Source organism: Suillus fuscotomentosus (genome assembly GCF_016647785.1).
Source record: "Suillus fuscotomentosus strain FC203 chromosome Unknown F5891scaffold_81, whole genome shotgun sequence".
NCBI lineage: Eukaryota > Fungi > Basidiomycota > Agaricomycetes > Boletales > Suillaceae > Suillus > Suillus fuscotomentosus.
This window is the reverse complement of record NW_024539593.1, coordinates 201,238-227,721: the sequence shown is the minus strand read 5'-3', so window position 1 is coordinate 227,721 and position 26,484 is coordinate 201,238. Positions and strand designations below refer to the sequence as shown.

Below are 26,484 nucleotides of genomic sequence, written 5' to 3'. Positions count from 1 at the left end.
AAATACTGAAAGCTTAGCTTTCAGCATCAGCGACGGTGTATATAGAACTCAGATAAGCCAGCGTGCTTACACAGGGGCGATCTTGCTAATCTCGGGTTACCACCAACGCACAGTGATGACGGCTCGTCTGATGTGGACAGTGTATGGTAGTACTAGAGATATCGGCCTACGTATTTCTGGTCAGCGATTTAGCTACAAAGAAGATACAGAATGCCATCCAAGCCAATAGATAATACATAAATGTATCAGGGAGCAGTATATGTGTACAACAAAAATAATCTGTGTGTTTGATTGATGTAACAAATTGCGACGACCATAAGTCCAGAGTGGAAAGGTCTTGGATCAAGCATCCAGTTCAGGGAACACTATGATATATGTATGCGTGCTTCATGGAAGTAACGCCAGTAACCAGGAAGTAGATGTGCAACAGAAAACCAAAGCTTCGGAAAGTACTTGGTCAAGCCGAAGTTACACAGATGAGAGTATGACTCACACTATATAGTTGACACGACAGACGGTCCGCCTGAGTTGTCTTACATACCATGAATCGTAATCCGATAAGACCCGAATATAATACGAATGCGACGCTACAGTATGCGTCCATCCTCCAGACCTGAGTAAGACAAATCGACCACATCGGAAGTCCTATAAACATGGACACACGAGCTGGAGAAGGATGTGCGATCGGCAGCGTTCGTCTACCTATGGAGCGATCTCCTTCTTGGTCTTTGAAATCCTGTGCTTGGAGCGTGGTGGCGAACATAGCGATGCTAAGCAGCACAGCTAAGAGAGCATTCGGCTCTAGCCGCGACATATCTCGGCCTGGTTGCGATAGTTAGGTATTTTCTTATTTGATATCAGCTACATACCTGCAATGAGGGTGGCCCCAGCCTGGAAGCAAGCATATCCTAAGCCGGTCATTAAGTTTTTTGAAAACCAATGACTATGGGCTTTGAATTCATTGTACCAAAGAGTGAGCAGAGTTATCGCTAGGCTTGCGCTTAGCACTTGGATGCTGTAGAATGCTGATGATACCAAGCATATGGGGACCAAGGACCAGCGTAGATAGACCGCATCTCGTAAACTAATGTATCCCGCTGGTATTGGTCGACTAGCTTTGTTCCTGCCATCTTCTGCTGGATCAATCACTTGATTGGCAACATTGAAATGAAGGAGATGAAGCCAAATCCACCAGACCACATGAACACATCGGTAAGGGCTGTAGAGGGGGGCTGACACCAGTGCGAAAAGTGTCTGCGTCTATCATCTCAGAACAGAAAGTTACTGGGAAACGCTATTGTTTACCGTTGGAATGATCGTCGTCAGAATATCATTGTGCGTGAAGAGATAGAGTGTAAATAGGGATTTTGAGATGGGTCGTCCAAAATCAAGGGCGCTCATGAGTGTGGAGATTGTAGCACATATCCCGTATCCTTAATAAATGTTGACCAGAAGAAGCAGAGCCGAAATTAGATGTTTGAGTCTCATCAGAGACACCGTGCGAAAGCACGGAAGGGGTCGAGGAAGAACTCGGTTGGGCATCCTGAATAGGACGGGAAGAACGATCTTGTTGGACAGGGTGGGTGTTCTTGGGGACCCACGAAATAATTTCCAGCTCGGAGAATTGTTCCTACAGGATAGAGAGTCGAGATACGAAGTGGTGCGGATCGGCGGTCCGAGCGGTAAAGAGGAAATAGGACTACGCATACCAGTACAGATGTTCTCCGAGTCTCGTAGCCTCGTAGTGGTTCAGGACCACCTCGATGAAATACGTCAACGATTGCCCAAGGGTATTGCGAACAGGTAGCGCGTTAGATGATGTGCGAGAAGCAGGTTCCACGCTGATTGCCACAGAATTTATGGCACATGGGATGCCGCCAGCCGGATCACATCAGAACATGTGGATGTGGTCCTGGTACAACATACACAAAGTAGTATTGTAGTATACGGTCGCACAGTTGCTCGAATTTGAAATTATGCCAGCTGTCGACGGTCGTCAACTCGACCGTGGATTTCATACACGGCAGCACGCACCAACTCACTTTGCGAGCCGGTGATACGGATCGCTCCGATGGGGTGTCCTAGCGACGGAATAAAAGTAGTTATTAAACAGTCAGCTCGTATAAGGTAAACGCTTTGCAAACATACCCCTTTTTAACCGATATGACCGGAGGACTTAGGTGCCTCCACCGATAATAACATGGAGATGCGGCTCAAGCGCTCTTCAATCGCTGTCAAATCAGACATCATAGCGGTGTGCCTATGTTCCAGCGATTCAAAGATGTTATCGTCGTTTTGCAGATTACTGCTTTCCGTAAATGTAGTAGAGGGGAGGTTTAAGAAACGAGTAGAATAGGATCCAGATATTGTGGGCGTCACGCTTCTTCGGCTGAGTACAGACATTGCAGAACCAGGGCGTGGACTTGGGCTGGGACTTGGTGGTCCATCCGACTCGGTTTCCTCTGCTCCCTCAGATGCCGAAGCAGCCACCACGGCTGGGAAATCATCAGAGTCATAAGTTTTGTCAGTAACAATGGGCCGGAGACAAAAGCGCAGCTCTTTCCGAACGGTGTTTGAAAAATTTCGGCTAGAGGACTGTATCAAGCGCGGCTTGCGGCCACTAGCGAGGACTTTCTTCCTGGCACTCATTCCGATGCATTCCACAAGTTGCTTCATGGCTTCACGATCTGAAACAGCGCGCCGCTGAGCTGTACGCCGAATAGTGCCTGTGCGGGGAAGGGTGTGGAATGCTGATAAACTATGGGGACGAATAGGTGTTGCAAAAGCGGAGAAATGCGTGGCAGTGCTGGAAGCTTTGAGCAATGGACGAGGGCTATGGTTCCCGGAAGTGGCCTGTAAAGGCTGAGGAGTAGCCAATCTGCCTGTCTCGTATTTTAGAGATGAATTGGTTGGTAGAAGGTATACGTCCTCAGTAGGACCCCACGAAAATCCGATGAAGGCCGACTCGGCTCGTGGAGATATGTGATGAGACGTGTCATGCAAAATCGATATTCCAAGCGAAGTGTTTGGGGAAGAATGAAATAAAGCAGAAAACGCAAACGGCTGTGAATTGCCTTCATCCGTGGGTTCAGGGGGTTCAGGTACTGCTGATGCAGAATATGTGAATTGCGGCACGTGGATGTCAGACGGTGCAAGGCCTACGCAAGAAAGAATGGATATAAGAAGAACTATATTGATACCCAAGACTCACGCGAATCTACACAAGACCAGTCGGTGTTTCCGAAAAACTGGTGCTCTGTTATTTCCAGCACGCTACATCTCCCGAGACGATGGTGCCGATCAGTGAGAAATCTGTATCCACGTGGTTTGAATAATAGTAGCATGAATAGTGTCACAACAGACCTGTGAAGTAACTCCTGTAGTTGTTTAGAAACGGGAATCGCCGCATTGAAGCGCAAGCTTGTCTGTCCAAATGAAGGGTCAACGTAGGTACTAGCGAGCTTAGTAATACTGCAGTACCTGATAGTCCAAAATCCTCAGATAAGTAGTTCGGATGTCTTTAGCGAAGAAAGGGGCCACTCCATAAGCCAATTCATACAACATTGCACCGAGGCTCCACCAATCGACTTCTGAGCCATACGAACCAACTTCTTCGGAGAATGAAGGAGAAACATTGTCGTCCGACAACTCCAGCGCAAGGAGGGCATCTTCATGTGCTTGCAGAACTTCAGGAGAAATGTAATCACAAGTACCACAAGGAACAAGGGTATATTGTTTCGGGACTGACTGACTCCCGTCAGGCTCTGGAGGTGAAAGTGGCGCAGCAGACCCGAAATCTATTAGAAGCATGTGATTGCTTGCTGTGAGAACGAAGTTCTGTGGTTTGATATCACTGCATTGCGTTTATATGAGTACGCAACGCTAGAGGGTGGTCCTCACCGATGTACAAAACCCTGGGAATGACACCAGTTGATGGCGCAGACTGCCTGAGGAGCCCACCAAAGTAAGTCTGCCTCAGGAACTCTACCTTCAGGGCTCGACTCAAGCACGTCCCATAATGTACCTCCTTCGGCATAATCCATGACAATATTGAGATGAGTGGAGGTTTGGAATGCACAAAATAAGTGCGGAGCCCACGCAGAGCGCTCACGTTTTGCACGTAGAAGAATTTCCTTTTCCAACTGTGGAGAACATTGCTGCAGAATTTCTCAGCATGAAAAGTCGCTGATAACAAAAAAAGTGCTACTTCACGAGTCCGCTGGGCAAAATGTTTCTCAATAGATTTGCGAACATACACGCAACCATTTAGATGGCACGTCACCACGTCAATCTGAACAGACAAATCAGTGTATACGTAACATATATTCTTTACGCACTCACCGTCCCGAATTGGCCTTGGTCCAGTGTGCCCAGGGCGACAAGATCTCCATCTGAGAAACGGAGAGATTCTATCTCTGCAGTTCTCGCTATTTCAGCGGAGGTTATGAGCAAAAGACCGCCAGAATGCACCTGGCTCTCACCAGTCCTTCCTATGATCCGCTGACCATGCAAAATGCGATCCAAGGCAAGGCCTTCTTCGTCATCATCCGAGCTATTGAGTAATGAACCCAACAATGTTTTCCGTTTTGTCCAGGGTAGAGACATGCATTAGGTCAAGGATGAAAAAGATGACGTTTCTGGCTCCTATAGCTACAGAGTGATGATGATGATTACAGGAAGCTACAGACTAGTCGTTATCTAAGTCTAAAAGTGTGTTGAGTGTGTTGCTAGACAATCAATAACATTGAGCTCGGCTTTTTGCGTGATAAACGTTAACTCGTCCACACAACACCAACAACGTCCATATTACTGACAACTGGCAACCATAAATATTCACCATGAAGCTTGCAAGGTGAATATTGCGCTTGTTTCTATGATATTAGACTAACCCCAAAAGTTTTCTCTCTTCGAGCATTGCAAGGTTCGGGCGCTGACCCCAGGTTGTTTTCATCAGATTCTTGATGAAACTCAACAATGAGACGGTGACTATCGAGCTCAAGAATGGGTCACTAGTCCATGGGACAATCACCGGTTCGTCTAATCGGCTTGTTTACTCAAGCTTTACAACCCTCAAATCATTTGCAGGTGTCGACATGCAGATGAATACCCACCTCAAAACTGTCAAAATGACAGTCCGTAATCGGGACCCGACATCACTAGACTCCCTATCTATTCGTGGCAACAACGTCCGGTATTTTGTGCTCCCTGATGCACTTCCTTTAGATACCCTCTTAGTGGATGATGCGCCGAGGCCGAAAGGTAGGAAGAAGGACGAGGGGCGCGAAAGGGGAAGGGGACGAGCTCGAGGGATGGACCGTGGGCGTGGTAGGGGAAGAGAACGAGGAAGAGGAAGAAGTTTCTGATGATATGGTCAAATAGCATTATCATCGGGAGATGAAGAGTTCGCATAGGGTGCACCACCCAGCGGATGTAAATCCCTCTATGTAAATCTAAATGCTCCGACATCTGGTCCTTCTGAAAAGTGGGCGCTACGTTTAGTAAGACAGCCGTGTATTGAGGTGAGTGTCGATAATATCGTCTCACAATATAAGGTGAACTTTGGGAGCATCAACGGCATCGTCAAACAATGTGTTTTCCCAAGGGACCTTGTTGGCGTTCAGAGTCGGAGTCATTCACCCAAGCCATCAGTGTTGTAGTGGTGACAAAGGCTTTCGCTTCGAATGACATCTCGCTCGGGGAAGAGCATCATACCATAACATACCATTTCATACCTTTTCCAGGAATTCAACATGCGTTAGTCCTTACTCAAGAGTCTATGGAGCCTGCTAGAGACTTGGAGGGGTACTAGCACATGGGAGTCAGACGAATTTCATCCGCAGCATTCAGCATTCCGTCCTTACATATGTTAGACTAGTTATATGCTGGGTTGTATACGTACCAGCGCAAACTCAAATCAAACCACGCCACGTCTGCAACGAGCTTGCCACATTATAAGACTCCGTATATCTCCAGATTGAAGCTGAGTAAAAGGCCAACAAAGGAGCTCGCGAAGGCAGAAAATAACAAGGAATTTGACCAAGAGTTTCGCACCTAAACCTTCAGCTACTCTATCGTGCCCACACCATCCCCTGATAATCTAGTAAAATTGGCACAAAATCCCAGAGGCTGAAGTCGGGCCAATAGGTATTTACCACGTGGACTACATGTTTTCGCAGTACTGTGAGAGATACAAATGAGTTTGGTGAGGACAATGCTTCGGGTGAGTATATGACTGCCATATTCGCCAACAAAAGAATATCTGCTTTGAAATGGGAGATGGAAGACAGGGAAGGAACAGAGACACACCTGCCACTGCAGAAAACTGCTCAATCGCTTCACGCCACTCGTGCGAATGAAAGTCTCGAGCGGCGGACTGCCCCAAAGCGAAGTAATGACGTTTTCCTCGATAATCTGTTCTGTGATCAATCTGCGTGTATTGGTTGGCATGAAACATGACGGAGAAGTCACACATTCAAACAACGGTCAAGGAAAGATCTGTGCTCACGAAGAACCAAAGTTCTCTCTATCAAGGGCCTACTGCACGACGGATTGTACATGTCGTCCCATGCCACGAGGCATGTGGTGCGCAGACATTTTATAAAGTTGCTCCATTGGAGTGTGTTCAGGATGGAAGGCGAGGGTAGACAGGACATACTTGTTATTCTGACGCGTCATTTCCCTTCGCTTCATCAATTGCGACTTGAACACGCATAGGCAGCAGCTCACGATGGCTAACATACTGACCTAAGAGAGCACTGAAGAGTAATTGCAGGCAATAACATCAGGCGAGTGAGCGCTTTAAACGCAATGTATTTCAAGTAAGACCTCACCCATCCTGTGCAATCTTTACGAGCCTCTCTTCTGCTAGTTTCATGAGCGTGCAGACCTCGTCGGGTGGTCTGTTGAAGTTTGCGATCGCAAAGGCGTGGACCGTGACACGGCGTGCGTCAAAACCTATGCATATATCTAATATATGTAGTCCATGTCAGGGGATCTCCACGACTGAAACAGGATCAAGGGATGTATCCGCGTGAATGTATGCAACCTGTCTGAGTGACCCTCGACCGCGCGGCGGCCAGTGAGACGTGCAAAGGGGCGGTTAGCAACCGTTTCGAAGGCCACACATGACGTGAAATAGTGCCCACAGAAAGAACATGGAGGGGCAGAATTATGAGTTGGGCCGTGATAACTTGAAAGGAGGACTGTCCTGTCTGTCCAGCTGTGATGAAAACAACGGACTGCTTCTCTCCGGGACTAGCGGATCTCGAATGTATGATGACTATGTACTTGTTTGCGGTTTTGATCCTTGCTTTCGTTCTTATCTGTTCTACCACCGCAGTAATATCCATTTGGTTTCTTCCTCCTGGAACTTTGCCGGAGCCTTCAGATCCATCCTAGGGTGTCGCTGACACCAGCCCAGGATCCCGGGTAGACTGGTTACCAGGCCCCTCATAAATAGAGGGGCTGGTCACCAGTCTAAGGAAGTGCTACCAGAGGTCTTCCCTGAGCTACATTCCACCACAACTCTGGTGGCAACACTGTTTGAGCGACTCAACGAACGTGGCTGCAGAATAAATGAGCACAGCCACATACATTCAATTTCGGCCTCGGCGCCTCTCGACTTTCTCTAGATCTTCGTCGTCGTCTTAGACAAGCGCACACAATTTTCATACATCAATCATGCCTGACAAGCGACACGTTTTACTCTTGAATGTTGACGACATAGATGCTATCCAACCTGATGTCAAGGAGCAACCTACTCGCCCTGCCCACTCACACAAACGCAAGCGTTTTGTTGAATTCAGTGTCCTCCTCTCGCTTATTATCACTACTACCATACTTGAATTCTGGCCCCGTACTCGACACGATACGAGTACTGGAAGGGATTCATTGTACTCGAATGGAACACACGAGTTCAAGAAGACAGTGCTTATGATTTCGATCGATGGTTTTCGTGCGGATTATTTGGATCTTGGGCTCACGCCGCATTTGTTAGATATCAGCCGGGAAGGTGTGAGGGCAAAGTACATGCAACCTGTTTTCCCCGTGCGTATTCCCTTTCAGTCATTTGCTCTAGTCCTAAACATTTCCCTCTTTGCAGACTCTGACATTCCCGTAAGTCATAATTTATCAAAATAATTGATACATCCGAATGAAATTTGTTCCAGAAATCACTGGTCACTGATGTAAATATCACTCGTACATTGCTCGACATGAGCTCATGATCTAGGACTGGCCTCTACACCGAGTCGCACGGCATCATTGCGAACGTTTGTTTTTCATCACTTTCTTCAACTGTCTGGCATTCTCACATCGGCCATGTAGAACTTTTGGGACCCCGTTTTCCGAGACACGTTCCATTTCGATCGTGTTGAATCCGCGCAGAACCCGAGCTGGTGGCTCGGCGAACCTGTCAGTGCTCACCGTTTTTGTTGTATGCATGCCTAATGCGCTTCTCTTCACCTCTTGTAACTTTACACGTTCGTCTGGTCATCTGACCGACACATACATCGATCTCTCCATCCTCTGCATTTGTTACCCTTCGTACAACTTAGATGTGGGAAACCGCAGAACGTGCAGGTATCATCACCGCAAACCTCATGTGGTCGGTTTTTTCCTCTGTATCGTGATTTGCTCTTTATTCACTCGACCAGGCCTGGTCCTTGGTCTACATCCTCGGGTGTGAACTCCACATATTTTCTACCTTGGGAAGTAAGAGTGTGGTCTTAAACTCGCAAGGAATGTAGTGTGATTGAAACTGGAGCGCAGGATAACTACGCTCTCGAGAAGAAACTTTCCAACCTCCTAGAGTGGATTGACCTCCCGCTGGAAGAGCGGCCGCAGCTTATTCTTGGTGTGTTCTTGCATCTGATTCTTCCTGTGTTTCTAGACGAAATGTCTATAATCTTCTGCTTGTCTTTTCGTTCTCTTCAATTTCACAATTTTCCTTTGTGTACACTGATGTTGTTTCATAGGGTACGAACCGTCGCTAGACCATGCTGGCCATACAACAGGGCCGATGTCCAAGGCCGTTAACGTAAGCGTTGTATCAATTCCATTGGTTGATGTGCTTATCTTTTTTTTCGAACTTGCTACTTACTACAGATGAGTCTTGCAGCTGTCGATCTTTTCGCTCGGAACCTAACCCAAGCACTAGGCGAGCGCAATCTCACGCATATCGTTGATATCATCTTCGTCAGTGACCATGGGATGACGGACATGAGCCACCCAACTTGGATATATGTTGACGAGATTGTTGGTGAGCTGTGGAAAGGTGTTATCAAGATGGATGGTAAGTGATTTCAGTGTATAGTTTGCTACTTGCCGGAATGTTTTAGACTGAGTGACGGATTGCTTACCCTTCACTATTCAGGTTGGCCATCTATGGGCTTACGCTTCGCTCCTGGCACGAACGCGACTGAGGCCCTTGAGCGTCTGTGCGAGTACACACTTACCCACCCGGATCAGTTCGATGTGTTTACGACCGAGAGCTTCTCTACCGACCCCGGCACCTCCTTGATAGACCTCAACACATTCAACTACGGTAAAATGTCTGCATGCACAGTGGAGCCTGTGCCCGAACGATACCATTTCTCCCATAATTACCGCATCGCCCCTGTGTGGATTGTACCGCGCATAGGCTACGCGCTGACTGACCGCTTGGGTGGCAAAGACGGAGTGCCGACTGGAGTGAGTTTACTTTACCGTATCTTGTGTCGCTTGGTTTCTGCACTGCAGGTCATCGAGCTAACGCATTACGCCTTTCTAGAACCACGGCTACGACAACGAGGACCCGTCGATGCGTGCCATCTTTGTCGCACACGGGCCTTTCTCGCGGGGCGCCAGGGCTTCTGTAGTCGCGCGAGGAGAGGGCGATGCCACAGAGGAGTACGTGATGCCAGGGTTCCAGAATGTCGAGATTTACAACCTCGTGATGCGACTGCTGAGCCTCGACGCTACGGATATAGCTACAACCAACGGAACTGCTGGATTCTGGGATAAGTTTGTCTTGCCAGATGTTTGAACTTCGTACATATTTGAAGTCGAACTGCGTTCGACGCTTCGAGAGCTATCATTACCCATCACCTTCCTGGACGTGCTACATACATATGCATCATCTTGCTACGCGCCATAAGTATCTGACCCGCGTCCTCAATGTCGGACAATGTTAGAAAACTAAATTTTGTCATTCTCACTGCTACGAGATCAGACAAAGTCTTCGACTGCGTGACTACATGTTGAACTTGGGGAGTACCAGAAGTCCTGTCTAGATATTCGTTAATGAAGCACTGGCAAGAATGAACCGCATAGTCGAAAGACTCATATTATATTCCCTTCTACATAAGTATCATCTGCTACAACATATTCAATGTTCTCGGTACAGTACAAAACAGCAGTAAATATATTCAGCGAGGATATCATCAACTCGAGGAAACTCCGGATCTTCGATTACTTCTGCATCCAAGTCATCTGATTTGCTGTTGCGCCGCGATTTGTATGACCCTGACAATCGTTACTCTTGCGCAATTGGGGGACAGAGTACAGGACGAAATTGCAAGATGGTGATGTCGTAGAGGTTGAAGTCATCTTAAAACTGCATGTTTGTTCGATTTATTTCCTCCAGGTTTCTCTGACAATTCTTACCAGGTGGAAATCAGGCCACCGAAAGATGCACTGTCCGACAGTCGCGACGCTAACTTGAATGGGTCGCGCATATATCAACTTATGCTTGCGGCGTATGCACGGAGAAAGCTTTCCATGATCCAAAAGGCAAAATGAAGGCTACTGATGAGCTCGGAGGTCAGTCACCTGCTAAGAACTCGAAGATGTCGACCGAGAGCCATGACGTCTTTGACATGGAGCTGGAAGCTGATGATGATTATCCTGACTCGAATGCTATTATGAAATTTGTAGTGCTGCATCTGATTTGCGAAGTGTCTGATTGCTGTACATACTCGATTGTTTGTTGTATATCGATAAACTGTTTGCTACCAATCCATCGTCATATCTTGAACTCCGAAGTTGAACTCGGGGACTGGCGCTTCCCAGCGCCTGCTATGATATAGGACTACTAGAGAACCGCTTAAAGTCATGTTCAGATGAATGAACCTCACCGGTTTTCCCACGAATTGCGATCAACAACCGTGACCTTGAGTCACTGAGCTACGCGGTTTCCTTGGGTGCAGGTACATACTCGAATCTCTTTCCTTCTTCCTGCTCCAAAAGATCGAACTCGGGCATTCCGGCAAAGTTGCCCCACAACTCAGATCCAAGGTATTCGTATGTCTGGGCCGCACTTGCTGGGTCAATAAGACGTGTTTTTATTCCACGAGCAGCGGCGGCCTGGTCCGCTGTCATTTGAGCCTGGCAGCACTTTTCCAAAGAGATGAAAAAATAAACGGTAGATTCAATCGACTCGGTGGAAACAAGGATCCCGTGGTTCTACACGAGGGAGCATGATAAGCAGGTGAGAACGTTTGACTGAGCTCCTAGAGATACCTGGAGGATGACAGCCTAGTAGAATCTTATGAGCATTGACACATGTAAATCAACGCATTTGCAAACCTTTTTCGAACCAAGAGCATTCGCTATGGCCACACCTTCCTCGATATCATCGACAATGCCATTGAATTCGTCATACAAAGCATGATCCTATAGGTTCATTTTCGTTGAATGGGGATATCTCTTCAAAACGGATGAATACGAGATTACCTTATAAAACGCACAGCTGTCCTGAGTAAGGGGATCAAGAGGTATCCCAAGAGTGCCGAATGCCTTAGCATACGTAGTATGCGAATGCGCAATGCAGACAACATCCGGGCGAGCTTGATGAATCGCTGAATGGATCAGGAACGCCACCCCGTTGAGCCACCGGGAAGGTCCAGATTCATTTTCCTGTATATTCCCTGCTTGGTCCACGAGAATGAGGTCCTCAGGCTGCATGAACTTGAAATGAACACCCTGTGGCCCCGCAACTGGTGAGTAACATGATTTCACTATCTTGACAAGATATCAATCACCCAGGGGTTGAACCAGTAACAGTCTTTTCTGATCGGGTCCTTTTGACGAAGTGATTAGAAATGACGGTCACGCGCAGCATCATATGAGCGTTACTCTTACCTGGACAGTAATATGTCCAGCGACCCCTTCATCAAAACCGTACTTTCCTGCTTTGGCATGAATACGACGAGCGCTTCTTGTTACAAATAGAGCTCACCAAAGATGCGATATGCTTGAGCCAAGCGGAATTTTAGGAACGCCCGATGTTCGAGTGGGTCAGAAAACGTGCGAGGAACCGGTACGGTTTTTTTTCCAAAGATCAAACTTGCTCAATGGTGCGGCCATAGTAGTAGATGTACGATTTGAAACGGAGGGGTTCTAGTACTTATACTGACCCTGCCAACGAGCGCTTACAGGCTTCCTCTTCGTCGTTCTCACAAAATATCCGACTTGCGTAGGACATAGCAGGTACTAGTAAGCACTATGCTCGTAATCACGGCCCAGCTGTGATCACAAGCTAGCTTATCGCACTTAAGACATGCAACGTGATCTCCTCGGGCTGTCGGCGGACCAGATAGAAGAAAGTTAATCAACTCGTCTCTTCTGTATGACACATGTATCAGACATTATCATCAGAGAGCCGGTAAGCCGAATCCCCAAATACCTCGATGCGTGGGAACGCTTTCGAAAAGACTGTATAGTTGATTGGTGCCGGTGATTAGACTCGTAACCAGTCTGACCTGGTCACGAGCCTAGCCGGTGAATCGTGATTCAAATCGATGAATCACCAATCAACTGTACAGTTTTTTTCGACAATAAGGATAGGCTTCACTTGAAGTTGGGTGTCACTTGTGAATTTGATGATGTGCACGGCCCGGCTCGAGGCCGGACCAAGCCGGGCCCAGCCTAAGTCACGGCCCGAGGAAGGCTTTTGCATGTTGAACTGTTCAGTGGCACTGCCATAGAAACCTTGCCGGAGGTACATTTCCTGACTCTATTTTTTTTCTTTCCAAGCTTCAGACTTCCACCACCTTAATCAGCTTCGACTCGGATGGTCCACATGTCCAGCGCTATTATTTATGTCCTGTGCTTCGCGCGCTCAATATACTTACCATAGACATCGTGCTCTACCCCCCTCTATGATTCTCGAAGTCAAGGACTCAGAATGGCTTAATGTAACAGTGTATAGTGCGTTAAGCACAATATTTTGTCACTAATATTCCTGTAGTCGCTCAACTTCAACGTTTATGGTTAGGGTTATGATTATGTAAGGTGCTGGATCACAAGTCCTTCAAGTGAAGCCTATCCTTATTGTCGAAAAAAACTGTACAGTTGATTGGTGATTCATCGATTTGAATCACGATTCACCGGCTAGGCTCGTGACCAGGTCAGACTGGTTACGAGTCTAATCACCGGCACCAATCAACCATACAGTCTTTTCGAAAGCGTTCCCACGCATCGAGGTATTTGGGGATTTGGATCCTACTTCGTGGGAAGTCGGGGAATACACGAAAACACGGGCCACTCAAAACGAAACAAAAAATGTAAGGTAAAAACACAAACATCAAGTCATCAGTAAACCGGTGAGACTCAGATATTAGTCGATGTTGTAAGCCAGATGCTTCTTTCCTCTACATCAACACCACGCGGAACTTGAGCTTCTCGATATCGATGTGGCCGGCCGCGCTGTTCCTAGTACTAGAGGGTTGACAGTCCCGACGTTATCTGGACGGAGGGGCTGTATCACGGTGCTTGGCGTTGAAGTTCCAGACACAGAAGGTGCCAGCGACGGTGAAGGTGTATGAGTTGCCTGAAAGAACATATTCCCGCTCGTAGACCTCGCACCCGCACTAGCATTCGTTGGTGTCGGAGGAGAGTCGCCTTGAACTACGGTCCCAAAGTCCGCGCTGCAGATAATTATATCATACGGTGCATTCGTGAGGTAACGCAGAGTGCTAAGCGTGGGCAGATGAGCGTCCTCATCGCACCCGGTCAACTTGAATCATACGTACAAACTCAAGGCATCATGCAGTTGCACGAGACGCCTAGGTATTGCCAACTGACAAGACTCGGCTCCTGGGCTCACGTTCGTTGAGTATCTGGCACGAGTCCTCAATATTGGACAGTGTTAGACAACTAAATTCCTTCATTCTCACCGCTACGAGATCAGATAAAGTGTTCGACTGCATAACTACGTGTATACCTTCAACCTAACTGGATTCTTGGACAGCACTCGCGGGCAAAATGCACTTAGCCGAGTAGAGGTAAGGGCTACAAGTACTATCTTTCCTTGCGCCTGTTCTAACTTCTAAGCAAGGTAGGCTGGAGCGTCAAATTTCGCTCACTGTGAATACTTATGCCGTGTTTTAGAGAATCAAAAATCAACAAAGATATTGCTGGACGCTTCAAGACTCCGTATTAGTAGACAGATGATCTAAACAGTCTCCTAGGGTGCAGGAACATACTCGAATCTCTTTCCTTCTTCGTGCTCCAAGAGCTGAAACTCGGGAATCCCATTAAACCAGCCCCCCATCTCAGACCCAAGGCGTTCCCATGTCTGGACCGCACTTGCTGGGTCAATAAGACGCGGTTTAAGTCCACGAGCCGTGGCGGCCTGGTCCACTACCATTTGGACCTTGCAGCACTTTTCCAAAGAGATGAAGAAGAAAACGGTAGATTCAATCGACTTGGTGGCAACGAGGATCCCGTGGTTCTACACGATGGAGCATGATAAGCAGGTGAGAACGTTTGATTGAGCTCTTAGAGATACCTGGAGGATGACAGCCTAGTAGAATCTTGTGAGCATCGACACATGTAAATCAACGCATTTGCAAACCTTCTTCGAACCCAGAGCATTGGCTATAGCCAGACCTTCCTCGCGGTCATCGACGATGCCACGAAATTGGCTATACAGAGTATGATCCTATGGATTCATTTTCATTGAATGGGATATCCCTTTAAGAACGGATGGATGTGATATCACCTCATAAAATGCACAGCTGTCCTGAGTAAGGGGATCAAGGGGTATCCCAAGAGCGCTAAACGCCTTAGCATACGTAGTATGCGAATGCGCAGCGCAGATAGCATCTGGGCGAGCTTCATGAACCGCTGAATGGATCATGTACGCGGCCCGGTTGAGCCACCGGGAGGGTCCAGATTCGTTTTCTTGTATCTTCCCTCCGTGGTCCACGAGGAGGAGGTCCTCAGGCTGTATGAGCTTGAAGTGAACGCCCTGTCGCAATTTGGTGAATTGTGATCTATATATCGGACACGATAATCAATCACCCAGGGGTTGACCCAGTAACAATCTGGTCTGATCGGGTCCTTTCAATAAAAGCAATTAGGACTGGCACGCACACTGATATAAGCGTCACTCTTACCCGGACAGTGATATGTCCAGCAACGCCTTCATCATAACCATACTTTCCTGAATTGACATTATAACGATGGGTACTTCTTGTTCCGATTAAAACAAATGGAGCTCACCAAAGATACGATATGCTTGAGCCAAGCGGAATTTCAGGAACGCCCGATGTTCGAGCGGGTCAGAAAACGTGGGAGCAATCGGTCTGCTACTTTTCCAAATATCAAGCTTGCTGGCGTCTTTCAATGGTGCGGCCATAGTAGTAGATGTGGGATTTCAAACGGAGTTCTGGTACTTATATTTGACCCTGCCAGCAAGCGCTGGCAAGCTTCTTCATTGTCATCATCATCACAAAAGATCCGACTTGCCACAAATACTAGTACGGCACTAAGCCCGTGACTAGCCTAGGCATTGAACACCAAGGCAAAAGAGCCATCGTAACGCCCAATGTAACGGGAAGGACTGCAAGGGAACCAAGGACAGACCTCTATGGCGGGAGGCTACGGCTTTCTCTATCAAGGACAGACGACACACGCGGCGACTCGACTACCGACTACGAGCCAGGACTCCTGCTCCTGCGCCAGGACCCCTGCCACTCCCGAACCTGATCTGTCCAACCAGAGCGTCCCGTTCCACCAGCTCTGTGACAGTCACTTACAGTAAACTAGTGCGACTCGGATATTATATCAGATCCCAGGAAATTCAAAGTACAACTTCGTGCACACTATTATAGCACATGATATTACATCTCATTAGTAGATACTGTAGATATTGCAGACTCACTGCATGAATTCCCCATCTACTAGCGTCAGATAAAATCCGTCCTTCCATCATTCATCATTACATATAATCCATACCATCCAGAGGCATTTTACCAGACATGAACTGAAAAACACTCGACGACTGCAGCCATTCACAGTGCAGAATGATAAATTTGATCTTATCTTCAAAATGTAGGATTGCAAATTTCAAATTTGTATCGACGTACTAATCAACGTTCTTCGTTTTGTATTTATTGTATCCATCTCGTTTGAATTATATCAACCTCGTTTTCAGTGGGAAGCTTGAGCCGCCGGCTTAGGCTTTCAAATCGCATCGAGGTATCTGGGGAACTTCGTGGGAAGTCAGGCAGTACACGAAAACACAAACATGAAGTCATCAGTAAACCGGTGAGACTCAGATTTCACGGCTACGAGATCAGACAACGTTTTCGACTGCACGACTACATGTATACCTTCAACCGGATTCTTGGACAGAGCGCAAACACTCGCGGACGAAATGTACTTAGCCGAGTAGAGGTAAGAGCTACGCCATCTTTCCTTGCACCTGTTCTAAGCAAGGTAGGCTGGAGCGTCAGATTTTGCTCCCTGTGAATACTTATGCTATGTTTTAGTGAATCAAATATTGGCAGATATATTGCTGCACGCTTCAGCGTATTGGTAATGTTACAGGTGAGCTAAACGGTCTCCTAGGGTGCAGGAACATACTCGAATTTCTTTCCTTCTTCGTGTTCCAAGAGCTGGAACTCGACAAATCCATTAAACCAGCCCGCCGCCTCAGATCCAAGGCGTTCCCATGTGTTTGCTGCTTCTACTGGATCAATAAGACGCGGTTTCAGTCCACGCGCCGCGGCGGCCTGGTCCACTACCGTTTGGACCTTGCAGCACTTTTCCAAAGAGATGAAATAGAAAACGGTAGATTCAATCGACTTAGTGGCAACGAGGATCCCGTGGTTCTACACGATGGAGCATGATAAGCAGGTGAGAACGTTTGACTGAGCTCTTAGAGATACCTGGAGGATAACAGCCTAGTAGAACCTTGTGAGCATCGACACATGTAAATCAACGCATCTGCGAACCTTGTTTGAACCCAGAGCATTGGCTATAGCCAGACCTTCCTCGCGGTCATCGACGACGCCACGAAATTCGCCATACAGACTATGATCCTATAGGTTCATTTTCATTAAACGGTATGTCTTTTTAAGAACGGATGAATGCGAGATTACCTTATAAAACGCAAGGCTGTCCTGAGTAAGGGGATCAAGAGGCACCCCAAGAGCGCTGAACGCCTTAGCATACGTAGTGTGCGAATGCGCAGCGCAGATAGCATCTGGGCGAGCTTCATGAACCGCTGAATGGATCATGTACGCGGCCTGGTTGAGCCACCGGGAGGGTCCAGATTCATTTTCTTGTATCTTCCCTCCGTGGTCCACGAGGAGGAGGTCCTCAGGCTGTATGAGCTTGAAGTGAATGCCCTGTTGCAATTTGGTGAATGATGATTTTTATATCGGGCACGATAATCAATCACCCAGGGGTTGACCCAGTAACAATCGGGTCTGATCGGGTCCTTTCGACAAAGCAATTAGAAATGTCATGCACAGCATCATGTCAGCGTCACTCTTACCCGGACAGTAATATGTCCAGCAACCCCTTCATCAAAACGGTACTTTCCTGCATTGATATGATAACGATGGGTGTTCCTGTGACGATGAAAACAAATGGAGCTCACCAAAGATACGATATGCTTGAGCCAGGCGAAATTTCAGGAACGCTCGGTGTTCGAGCGGGTCAGAAAACGTGGGAGGAGCCGGTATGGTGCTCATCCAGATATCAAGCTTGCTGGCGTCTTTCAATGGTGCGGCCATGGTAGTAGATGTGGGGTTTCAAACGGAGCTCTGCTACTGCTACTTATATCTGACCCTGCCAACAAGCGCTGGCAAGCTTCTTCATCGTTATCATCACGAGTTGCCCCAGATGAAGGCTCGTGACTAGCCTAGGCATTGATCGCAAGCCAGCTGATCGTGCTCACACACATACAATGTGATCTCCTCGGGCCGACCACGTAAAGTCAAGATACATAATCGACCCCTCTCTTTGAATGACACTCCCATCTGAGATTAATCCAAGTCTATGGTCGGGTGCTTGATAAATACATCCGAAGTAGCATAACCCTTGACGTCCGGAAGATTCTCTACCGACACTTGATGTGTCTGGGTTGTCTGCAAAAATTTGTTTGACGCGTGTTCAGAGATCGACTCGGAGACGCACCAAAACTTGACATTCATATGTACTATCGTCCTGTGGAGCCCATCTAATCTTGGAATTTGGTCCGAATCGTACCCAGTCCCAAAACTTTTGATCGACCGAATTTCGGATAGTACAAGTGTTAGTACCAAATTCTGTAGCGTTGTAGCAACAAGAAAGCTTGACCCCTGTATTCACCAGGGTATTTCCGTCTTAGGTGCAAGAGGACCGCCACCATAGAACTGCATTGGTATCAACGCGAGTCATTCCTTGTCACATCATCGATAACAAACTTACAACATATTCGAGGGTCTTAGAACACTTAGCGAAAACGCCCATTGTTCCAGAAAGACAAGCACAACTACCAAAGTGTTCGGTTTCGTCTTGAGCACAGAGTCCATGATGTTGTGCGAGTTGGGTACTACGAGGATCGCCAAGGGATCGAGGAAGGATGTAGGCGGGTAAACAGACACTGCTCAAGGCGGCGATAGGGGCGAGCGGCTGAAAATATATACCAAAGGTATGAAATGATGGCAAAGACGCAGCGCCGATGCGGATAGGAGTGGGCAGGATAACGAGGTCGAGGATAGATGCTAACGGTACTCTATCTTAGCATTGTTGCTGTGCGGATTATTTTACCGACTCACGCGTTAGGCACCAGTGGATGGCAGTCAAGTTACTTATTAGAATGGGTTTTGGGAAGCCAGTGCTGCCAGAGGAGTGCAGGTAGAATAATACATCGTTATCAGACGACGGCGGACCTAGGGAAGGGTACGGGACAATGGCCACGTTGGGAGTACCACTAACAAGTGAGTGGTACAGATGTTTCAGCGCCGGAATCTCGTCGATCTGCAGTTGGCTTGTTTGAGTGGCAGACATAAGACATGCTTCGACTCCGTCGATTAGGGAAGCGAGAGAGTGCCGAGTCGTGATCAAAAAAACGACGGCATTTTGTTTTCTGCATCATGCTCGTGCCTGCCGCCGCCGAATTACGAGGGGACATAAGGAATGGCTTGAAATGGCAGTAATCAGAAACCCATATCAAGTGCATGAATAAGTAGTCATTTTCAAGCGGCATCCCGAAGAAAATTCGGCAACAATGACTTAGATTGAACTTACTGGAAAAACGAACGCAAACGGCTACGGGTCTACATGAGTCGGTGTACGTAGTATGATGTCGGATGGCGACCGAGAGAGCTGTTTTAATGTATGAGATAGTCTACTGTATTAGGATGTGGAGATAATACCTTGTACATATAGATAAATGTCTGCCAAAATGCCTCGTGGATCACCCGGAGTGATAAATAATGGAAGGACAGACTCGATGTGACGCCGGTAGACGAAGAATTCATGCAGTGAGCCTGTGGCCCTGTGCAATGAAGCCGGAGCTACACTCCAGTTGGAAGCCTTGTGCTCGATATTTGACTACATTGGGATATCACCTAAGAAAACCGAAAGTGAAAAAGCAAGCAAGCGCGTGCTACATAGTAGTAGCAGATTTCGGCATCGTCTCTGCACTGAGACTCAGAGTCTGAGACGCCCAAAGTTTTGGATTCCCTCCTCCCCCACTTCGCGGGAAGTCGGGGAGTACACAAACACCAAGTCATCAGTAAACCGGTGAGACTCAGATATAGTCGATATTGTAAGCCCTTAATGCCTCTTTCCTCTACATAAACACTAGGCGGAACTTGAGCTTTTCGATATCGATGTGGCCTGCTGCGCTGTTCCTAGTAGAGGGTTGACGGTCCCGACGTTATCTGGACGGAGGGGCGGTATCACGGTGCTTAGCATGGAAGGTCCAGACACAGAAGGTGCCAGCGACGGTGAAGGTGTATGAGTTGCTTGAAAGAACATATTCCCGCTCGTAGACTTCGCACCCGCACTGGCATTCATTGGTGTCGGAAGAGAGTCGCCTGGAACTACAATCCCAAAGTCCGCGTTGTAGATAATCATATCATATCATACAAACGCTAAACGGTCACCTAGGGTGCAGGAACATACTCGAATCTCTTTCCTTCTTCGTGCTCCAAGAGCTGAAACTCGGGAATCCCATTAAACCAGCCCCCTATCTCAGATCCAATGGATTCCCGTGTGCTGGCCGCATCTACTGGATCAATAAGACGCGGTTTCAGTCCACGAGCGGCAGCGGCCTGGTCCACTACCATTTGGACCTTGCAGCACCTTTCCAAAGAGATGAAAAAGAAAACGGCAGACTCAATCGACTTGGTAGCAACGAGGATCCCGTGATTCTGCACGAAAAAGTCATGATAAGCAGGTGAGAACGTTCGATCGAGCTCTCGAAGATACCTGGAGGATCACAGCCTAGAATCTCGTAAGTATCGACACATGTAAATCAACACATCTGCAAACCTTTTTCGAACCCAGAGCATTCGCTATAGCCAGACCTTCCTCGCGATCATCGACGATGCCACGAAATTGGCTATACAGAGTATGATCCTATGAATTCATTTTCATTGAATGGGATATCTCTTTAAGAACGAATGAACACGAGATTACCTCATAAAACGCACAGCTGTCCTGAGTAAGGGGATCAAGGGGTATCCCAAGAGCGCTAAACGCCTTAGCATACGTAGTATGCGAATGCGCAGCGCAGATAGCATCTGGGCGAGCTTCATGAACCGCTGAATGGATCATGTACGCGGCCCGGTTGAGGAACCGGGAAGGTCCAGATTCATTTTCCTGTATCTTCCCTCCGTGGTCCACGAGAAGGAGGTCCTCAGGCTGTATGAGCTTGAAGTGAATGCCCTGTCACAGTTTGGTGAATGATGATTTTTATATCGGGCACGATAATCAATCACCCAGGGGTTGACCCAGTAACAATCTGGTCTGATCGGGTCCTTTCGATAAAAGCAATTAGGACTGGCACGCACACCGTTATAAGCGTCACTCTTACCCGAACAGTGATATGTCCAGCGACGCCTTCATCATAACCGTACTTTCCTGAATTGACATGATAAGGATGGGTACTTCTTGTTCCGATCAAAATAAGTGGAGCTCACCAAAAATACGATATGCTTGAGCCAAGCGGAATTTCAGGAACGCCCGATGTTCGAGCGGGTCAGAAAACGTGGGAGGAGCTGGTATGATAAAGTTCTTCCCAGCATCAAGCTTGCTGGCGTCTTTGAATGGTGCTGCCATAGTAGATGTGGGATTTCAAACGGAGTTCTTGTACTTATATTCGACCCTGCCAACGAGCACTGGCAAGCTTCTTCTTCTTCTTCGTCGTCGTCGTCATCATCAGAAAAGATCCGACTTCCCCCAGATGAAACAAACAGTACGGTACTAGCCCATAACTAGCCTAGTTGATCACAAGCCAGCTGGTCGTGCTTACACACATACAATGTGATCTCCTCGGGCCGGCCACGATACATAATCAACCCCTCCTTCGCAGTGAATCGCACTTCTATCTGGCATTAACCAAGTACATGAAAACACAAAATCGAAATAATAAAAAGACAAAAAAAAAAGTAAACACAAATACAAACACCAAGACTAAAGAGCCATCGTAACACCCAACAACGCAGGCCACAGAATAAACACCACTCGGAACTTGAGTTTCTCGATATCGATGCGGCCCGCCGCGCTGTTCCTAGAGGGTTGATCGATGGTCCCGACGTCGCCTGGACGGAGGGGCGGTATCACGCTGCCTGGCGTTGATGTTGAAGTTCCAGAGTCAGAAGGTGCCAGCGACGGTGACGGTGTGTGAGTCGCCTGAAAGAACAGATTCTGGCTCGTAGACCTCGAACTCGCACTAGCATTCGTCGGTGTCGGCAGAGAGTCGCCCTGAACCACGATCCCAAAGTCCGCGCTATAGATGACCATATCGTACGGTGTACTCGTGAGGTAATGCAGAGTGCTAAGTGCGGGAGCAGAGATCAGCATCCTCTCGTCATCGCACCTAGTCAATCATACATACAAATTCGAGCCATCCATGCAGCTGCACAAGACTCCTAGGTATATCGAACCGATAAGACTTGGCTCCAGGGCTCACGTTCGTAGCGAGCGTTGCGAGGTACGTCTGCACAAAACGTCAAGTCACCTCTCGCAGTATCTCCAAGAAAACTGGAACGCACGTCAGAATCGCAGTATAGCTGTATAGTGATGCCCCCCATGTTGTTCAGCGGCGGATACGTCCCATCATCTATCCAGTCCGTCAGAGCGGTCTGTCCAGCGTAGTAGACGGTGTTTTGGATAGGTTGGGTGGGGTACAATGACGCGGAGACTGGCGTGAGGAGGGCGAGTAGCAGTATCACAAAAAACATCGACACGCCGTTGAACATCCTGAAGTTTTCAAGTTGATGATGGAATCTGAACCCGGTACGGACAATAATTAAGTATATGACAGACCCGCTGATCAGTGCACTGGCGGCGAAAGAATGAGGGTTCCCGAGGGCGAATATGACAATATGGACAAGTGAACGTTCAACGCAGCTTAAGAACACAAAAGTCAACTTGGCGAAAAACGCGTCACATCACGTGTTTTTATTTTACAACGATGATAAGGTATACGATTTCGATCTATCGATCGCTAGTTGGAAAAACGTAGAAGTTGAAACATAACTATGCTCGTAGATGATGTATCTCTTGGTCTTGATCTATGAAAAAAAACACGCCACAGTATCCAGAAAGTGTACGAGGGAGGGGGATGAGGAAAAATGGTTCGCAATGTTAAGAGGTTCCGACCAGGTGCCCGACGAGACGAGAGAAAAAAGAAGGAAAGAAAACATAAATGAGAACGAGAACATTGTGAAAACGTTCAGAAAAGTACCGGCACAGCCATTATTAAAAAATGCATAAGAGGAAGAGAATGATAATGAGAACGAGAAATCAAGAATCACATCACATCACACGTTCCTTCTCGCGAACTGCACGAATCCAGATCTCTCCAGGACGACTATGAAGGCAAATGAGTTCACAAAAACCCACCAAAAAAAAAGAAAAGAAACTTACCTCTTCTCCCTTAAAATCCTATAAACGCACCTACTCCCCTTCTCCTTCTCAATCCTCATCTTTGACGTAAGGTTATCCGCACGAGGGGGGAACACACCAGGTCCGCAGCGCGCTTGAAAATCTGCAAGACCTTCGTTCGTGCCTTCAGCTTCGACGATCACAGTCCCGTACCAGCCAGGATCGATGAAAAAGCCTGCCACGTTCGGAATCGGGAGGCGCAAGTTTTGGCTGTGCGAGTAGGCGTGCGGGTGGTGCGCAGAGACCGGAGGTCGAATCGTGAATGAAGAACGGTGCAACCAGTGGACGACGCTGTGCAGCGTTCCGTGAGGGCTATTTGAAACGATGTTAACATGTGATAGACTGGTGAAGAGAGAGGACTCACGTCGCTGTCGTAGCCCTATCCTGTATCAACTGCAAGTTAGCAGCGAGCTCTTGGCCCCAAGGACTAACATCCAAATTAACGATAGGATTGCCGCCCGGATTCAAAATAGGATTAACGCCAGTCCGAATGACGCGGTGGAAATACGACGGAGAAAACGCCAGACTGTGGAAATAAGGAGACAGCTCTCCCATCGGCGAGTACTTGTAATCAAGGTCCTAGAACACGCCGTAAGCCAAACCCAATACGCATGCGATAAAAAGAGGACTCACCACAAGATAACTCCCATCCCAAACCATCCTCCCCAAATTCCCCTCGTCGCCTACAGCAACATCCCACACCACATCCCCAACCCTCAACATCTTCAACACACCAGCTCTCTTCAGCTCAGCTTCACACTCCACTACGCTCGAATCGGATAACCATTCTCCTTCAGGGGAAGGAACGAACACCCGCAAGAGCGGCGCACGGTGGAGTCGGACCAAAGGAGATTGGAACGTCCCCTTGGTCGAACCAGAAATCGAGGACGACTTGCCATGGGAATATAACGATGTCGGGGATGCCGTACGACTCGAAGAGCGCCGCGCTACATGCCCATCACGTGTAGCAGGCCTTGATGACACAGGACTGACATGTGACCTCGCAAACGCTCTCGCTGCACTCTCGGCCTGCGCCCTCAACCGTAACACAACCCTCGTATACGCACGAGTGGTCATAGCGAGCGACAGAATATCCGGGACCGTGAATTTGTGACGATCTCCTGGGGCCGCTGGGTTGGGGATACGGGGCTGGAGATACGCGTCTGCTAGTTGAGCATATTGGTGAGTGGGCATTGAGACGCCTCGCATGTAATCATTTAGGTCCTTTGATTTGCGTTAGTACATCACATCATATTGTGTGCGGAAGGGGGACTGACCTTCAAGGACAGCGCAAGCGGCTCTGCCCACTCGAAGCTCCACCTCTTATACCCAACAGTTCCCAAAAACTGCTCGAGCACATACTCTCTCAACACCCGACTTTCAAACACAGCCCTCACCTCCTTATTCGCCGCATACAGCGCACACCAATCACTAAACGTCAAATACTCGAGGAGATGCAGGAGAAGCGACGCGTCGGCGAGATGCGAAACGATAGGGTAGAACGAAGGAGGCTTCCTAGCGAGCTCTTCTTCCAATCGTTGCTTCTCTTCAGCTTCTTCCTTCAGTCGCTTTTCTTCTGCTTCCTTCTCCATTCGTTCCTCTTCTTTTCTTTGGCGCGCCTCTTCTTCCTTTCGTCGGGCCTCCTCCGCTTTTCGCAGCCGGACAGCTTCCTCTTCTTGAAGAAGTTCGGCTTCCTTGTTCATCACTTCTTGCTGAACGATCACGTCAGCGACGAGAGGAGGACGTGTCTTCTCGAGCCATTGTCCACGGCGCTGGGTCCGTGCGGATACATAGTCTTCAGGGGACTCGGGGGTTAAAGGCGATTTGGGCCTCGCCAGAAGAGGCGACTTGGGCCGTGAAGGCGTCACCGGCCTCGCCGTCCCCTCATCACTTCCGCAGGATTTAACAACCTGCACCCCCTCGGCCTTCTTGAATGGGTCTTCATCTAAGAACAACGCGTCCTCCGAGAACCCCTCCATCGATACTTTATTAGATAGTAATTTGGTCGGCACCGAAGGTCCAGGAGTAGAAGAGGAAGGAGTAGGAGGACGTGACTTCGTCAACACGCGAGGCTTGAGGCTTTCTTTACTCGTCATTCGGTTGAGTTTGCGCAATGATGGGGGAACAGTGTCTGATAAGACTCTGATACGGCTTTGAAGAGGTCCTGCATCTGATGATCGGTCTATTATGGCGTCTGATGAACGCCCAGATCCTACGTCCAATGAAATACGCCTCCCAGCTCCAGCCGCAGCCGGGCCCGAAGCTACAAAGCGTCCCTGTCCCTGCCCCTGTCCCTGTGCAGAAGTCGAAGCCGTAGTGATACGCTCCGATCCCCCGCGCACCAATCCCACACGCTCTGATGTCAAAGGCACCCCCGTAGGTGCATAGGTCAGAGGCACGGGTGCGCGCTCCATGGAAGGCACGGACACACCCAAAGGCACATTAACACCTCTCCCAAGTTCTAGAGTCCTATACTCCGCGGGAGGAGACGGGTAACCAAGCGTATCATGATCTGCACCACGCCGCGCTGATGATGCGGAGATGTGCGTGGCGTTCACAGAGTTGTTATGTTGGCTGATAGGTGCTTGCGGGTGTTGGCGTTGGTTGATAATCATAGGTGCTTGTGGGCGTTGGCTTCCAGCAAGAGGTACATTTTGTTGTAGAATGATGGATGAGCGCTTATTAGTCATTGCTGGGTTTTGATTGGGCGAGATATTTTCTCGTTGTCCGATGGGCGCCTGATCGTTGGCCATAGCAGCGAAAATCAACGGCCCTTTCCGGATTGGAGCGGCGCTGAGCTCTATCGAAGTTGACCGGTTCGAGTTGAGCTGAAGGGGTTGGGTGCCTTGGCGAGGGGGTATCGCGTAGTTGCTGGGAGGCGGGCGGGTGGTGGAAGGTGCGCGATGGGGAGTAGTATTGGGGGGACGAACGGTAGGATGGGGACGGGCAGTAGCGGTAGAAGATGACACTACTGACGACCGAGCAGTGGTAGAAGGCGGCGGGACCGCTGTCGCTTTGGAACGAGTAGTATTAGATGATCGAGTGGCAGTCTGTGTCATAACAGTCGTAGTCGTAGTTGGCATTAAGTTTCGTTGCAAATTTTTGTCT

The 26,484-nt window shown here is 48.3% G+C and overlaps 11 protein-coding genes across 11 annotated transcripts; 2 read left to right on the top strand and 9 right to left on the bottom strand.

Annotated features, from left to right (window-relative positions):
* Nucleotides 1-297: 297 nt before the first annotated feature.
* On the bottom strand, nt 298-1,542 carry F5891DRAFT_731335 (UbiA prenyltransferase family-domain-containing protein). The gene is made up of 4 exons (XM_041373008.1): nt 1,306-1,542; nt 870-1,254; nt 494-822; nt 298-440 (listed from the first exon to the last, which is right to left on the bottom strand). The coding sequence occupies exons 1-4, from the start codon at nt 1,399-1,401 to the stop codon at nt 366-368; spliced, it is 885 nt and encodes a 294-aa protein (XP_041219972.1). The 5' UTR covers nt 1,402-1,542; the 3' UTR covers nt 298-365.
* Nucleotides 1,543-2,154: 612 nt separating this feature from the next.
* F5891DRAFT_961710 (kinase-like domain-containing protein) lies at nt 2,155-4,043 on the bottom strand (the record flags this gene model as incomplete). The annotated part of the gene is made up of 5 exons (XM_041375829.1): nt 2,155-3,158; nt 3,212-3,312; nt 3,364-3,425; nt 3,481-3,853; nt 3,901-4,043. The coding sequence occupies 5 exons, from the start codon at nt 4,041-4,043 to the stop codon at nt 2,155-2,157; spliced, it is 1,683 nt and encodes a 560-aa protein (XP_041219971.1).
* A 728-nt stretch (nt 4,044-4,771) lies between these two features.
* Nucleotides 4,772-5,482, top strand: F5891DRAFT_1063160 (Sm-like ribonucleoprotein). The gene is made up of 3 exons (XM_041362993.1): nt 4,772-4,852; nt 4,955-5,031; nt 5,086-5,482. The coding sequence occupies exons 1-3, from the start codon at nt 4,839-4,841 to the stop codon at nt 5,361-5,363; spliced, it is 369 nt and encodes a 122-aa protein (XP_041219970.1). The 5' UTR covers nt 4,772-4,838; the 3' UTR covers nt 5,364-5,482.
* A 2,147-nt stretch (nt 5,483-7,629) lies between these two features.
* F5891DRAFT_1116177 (nucleotide pyrophosphatase) lies at nt 7,630-10,192 on the top strand. Its single transcript, XM_041363793.1, has 13 exons — nt 7,630-8,046; nt 8,102-8,115; nt 8,169-8,186; nt 8,231-8,270; nt 8,326-8,412; nt 8,556-8,605; nt 8,655-8,712; nt 8,770-8,854; nt 8,976-9,037; nt 9,106-9,266; nt 9,345-9,433; nt 9,524-9,690; nt 9,770-10,192. Exons 1-13 carry the CDS (start codon nt 7,681-7,683, stop codon nt 10,022-10,024), a joined length of 1,452 nt encoding a protein of 483 aa, XP_041219969.1. The 5' UTR covers nt 7,630-7,680; the 3' UTR covers nt 10,025-10,192.
* A 971-nt stretch (nt 10,193-11,163) lies between these two features.
* On the bottom strand, nt 11,164-12,650 carry F5891DRAFT_1176125 (class II aldolase/adducin domain-containing protein; the record flags this gene model as incomplete). The annotated part of the gene is made up of 6 exons (XM_041365751.1): nt 12,396-12,650; nt 12,121-12,196; nt 11,713-12,000; nt 11,566-11,652; nt 11,500-11,514; nt 11,164-11,442 (listed from the first exon to the last, which is right to left on the bottom strand). The coding sequence occupies exons 1-6, from the start codon at nt 12,461-12,463 to the stop codon at nt 11,164-11,166; spliced, it is 813 nt and encodes a 270-aa protein (XP_041219968.1). The 5' UTR covers nt 12,464-12,650.
* Nucleotides 12,651-14,446: 1,796 nt separating this feature from the next.
* Nucleotides 14,447-15,891, bottom strand: F5891DRAFT_1152550 (class II aldolase/adducin domain-containing protein; the record flags this gene model as incomplete). The annotated part of the gene is made up of 7 exons (XM_041365170.1): nt 15,487-15,891; nt 15,381-15,427; nt 15,286-15,324; nt 14,984-15,232; nt 14,837-14,923; nt 14,771-14,785; nt 14,447-14,713 (listed from the first exon to the last, which is right to left on the bottom strand). The coding sequence occupies exons 1-7, from the start codon at nt 15,620-15,622 to the stop codon at nt 14,447-14,449; spliced, it is 840 nt and encodes a 279-aa protein (XP_041219967.1). The 5' UTR covers nt 15,623-15,891.
* Nucleotides 15,892-16,832: 941 nt separating this feature from the next.
* Nucleotides 16,833-18,033, bottom strand: F5891DRAFT_1281686 (class II aldolase/adducin domain-containing protein; the record flags this gene model as incomplete). The annotated part of the gene is made up of 7 exons (XM_041370493.1): nt 17,873-18,033; nt 17,768-17,814; nt 17,672-17,710; nt 17,370-17,618; nt 17,223-17,309; nt 17,157-17,171; nt 16,833-17,099 (listed from the first exon to the last, which is right to left on the bottom strand). The coding sequence occupies exons 1-7, from the start codon at nt 18,006-18,008 to the stop codon at nt 16,833-16,835; spliced, it is 840 nt and encodes a 279-aa protein (XP_041219966.1). The 5' UTR covers nt 18,009-18,033.
* A 227-nt stretch (nt 18,034-18,260) lies between these two features.
* F5891DRAFT_1176122 (uncharacterized protein) lies at nt 18,261-19,396 on the bottom strand (the record flags this gene model as incomplete). Its single annotated transcript, XM_041365750.1, has 5 exons — nt 19,035-19,396; nt 18,685-18,859; nt 18,586-18,629; nt 18,412-18,542; nt 18,261-18,362 (listed from the first exon to the last, which is right to left on the bottom strand). The coding sequence occupies exons 1-5, from the start codon at nt 19,264-19,266 to the stop codon at nt 18,261-18,263; spliced, it is 684 nt and encodes a 227-aa protein (XP_041219965.1). The 5' UTR covers nt 19,267-19,396.
* Nucleotides 19,397-20,250: 854 nt separating this feature from the next.
* On the bottom strand, nt 20,251-21,665 carry F5891DRAFT_731148 (class II aldolase/adducin domain-containing protein). The gene is made up of 7 exons (XM_041373007.1): nt 21,408-21,665; nt 21,302-21,348; nt 21,207-21,245; nt 20,905-21,153; nt 20,758-20,844; nt 20,695-20,709; nt 20,251-20,636 (listed from the first exon to the last, which is right to left on the bottom strand). Exons 1-7 carry the CDS (start codon nt 21,544-21,546, stop codon nt 20,370-20,372), a joined length of 843 nt encoding a protein of 280 aa, XP_041219964.1. The 5' UTR covers nt 21,547-21,665; the 3' UTR covers nt 20,251-20,369.
* A 110-nt stretch (nt 21,666-21,775) lies between these two features.
* Nucleotides 21,776-22,827, bottom strand: F5891DRAFT_1063143 (uncharacterized protein). Its single transcript, XM_041362992.1, has 3 exons — nt 22,482-22,827; nt 22,325-22,426; nt 21,776-22,293 (listed from the first exon to the last, which is right to left on the bottom strand). Exons 1-3 carry the CDS (start codon nt 22,686-22,688, stop codon nt 21,901-21,903), a joined length of 702 nt encoding a protein of 233 aa, XP_041219963.1. The 5' UTR covers nt 22,689-22,827; the 3' UTR covers nt 21,776-21,900.
* A 420-nt stretch (nt 22,828-23,247) lies between these two features.
* On the bottom strand, nt 23,248-24,585 carry F5891DRAFT_961698 (uncharacterized protein; the record flags this gene model as incomplete). The annotated part of the gene is made up of 4 exons (XM_041375826.1): nt 23,248-23,302; nt 23,359-23,688; nt 23,741-23,955; nt 24,010-24,585. 4 exons carry the CDS (start codon nt 24,583-24,585, stop codon nt 23,248-23,250), a joined length of 1,176 nt encoding a protein of 391 aa, XP_041219962.1.
* Nucleotides 24,586-26,484: the final 1,899 nt, after the last annotated feature.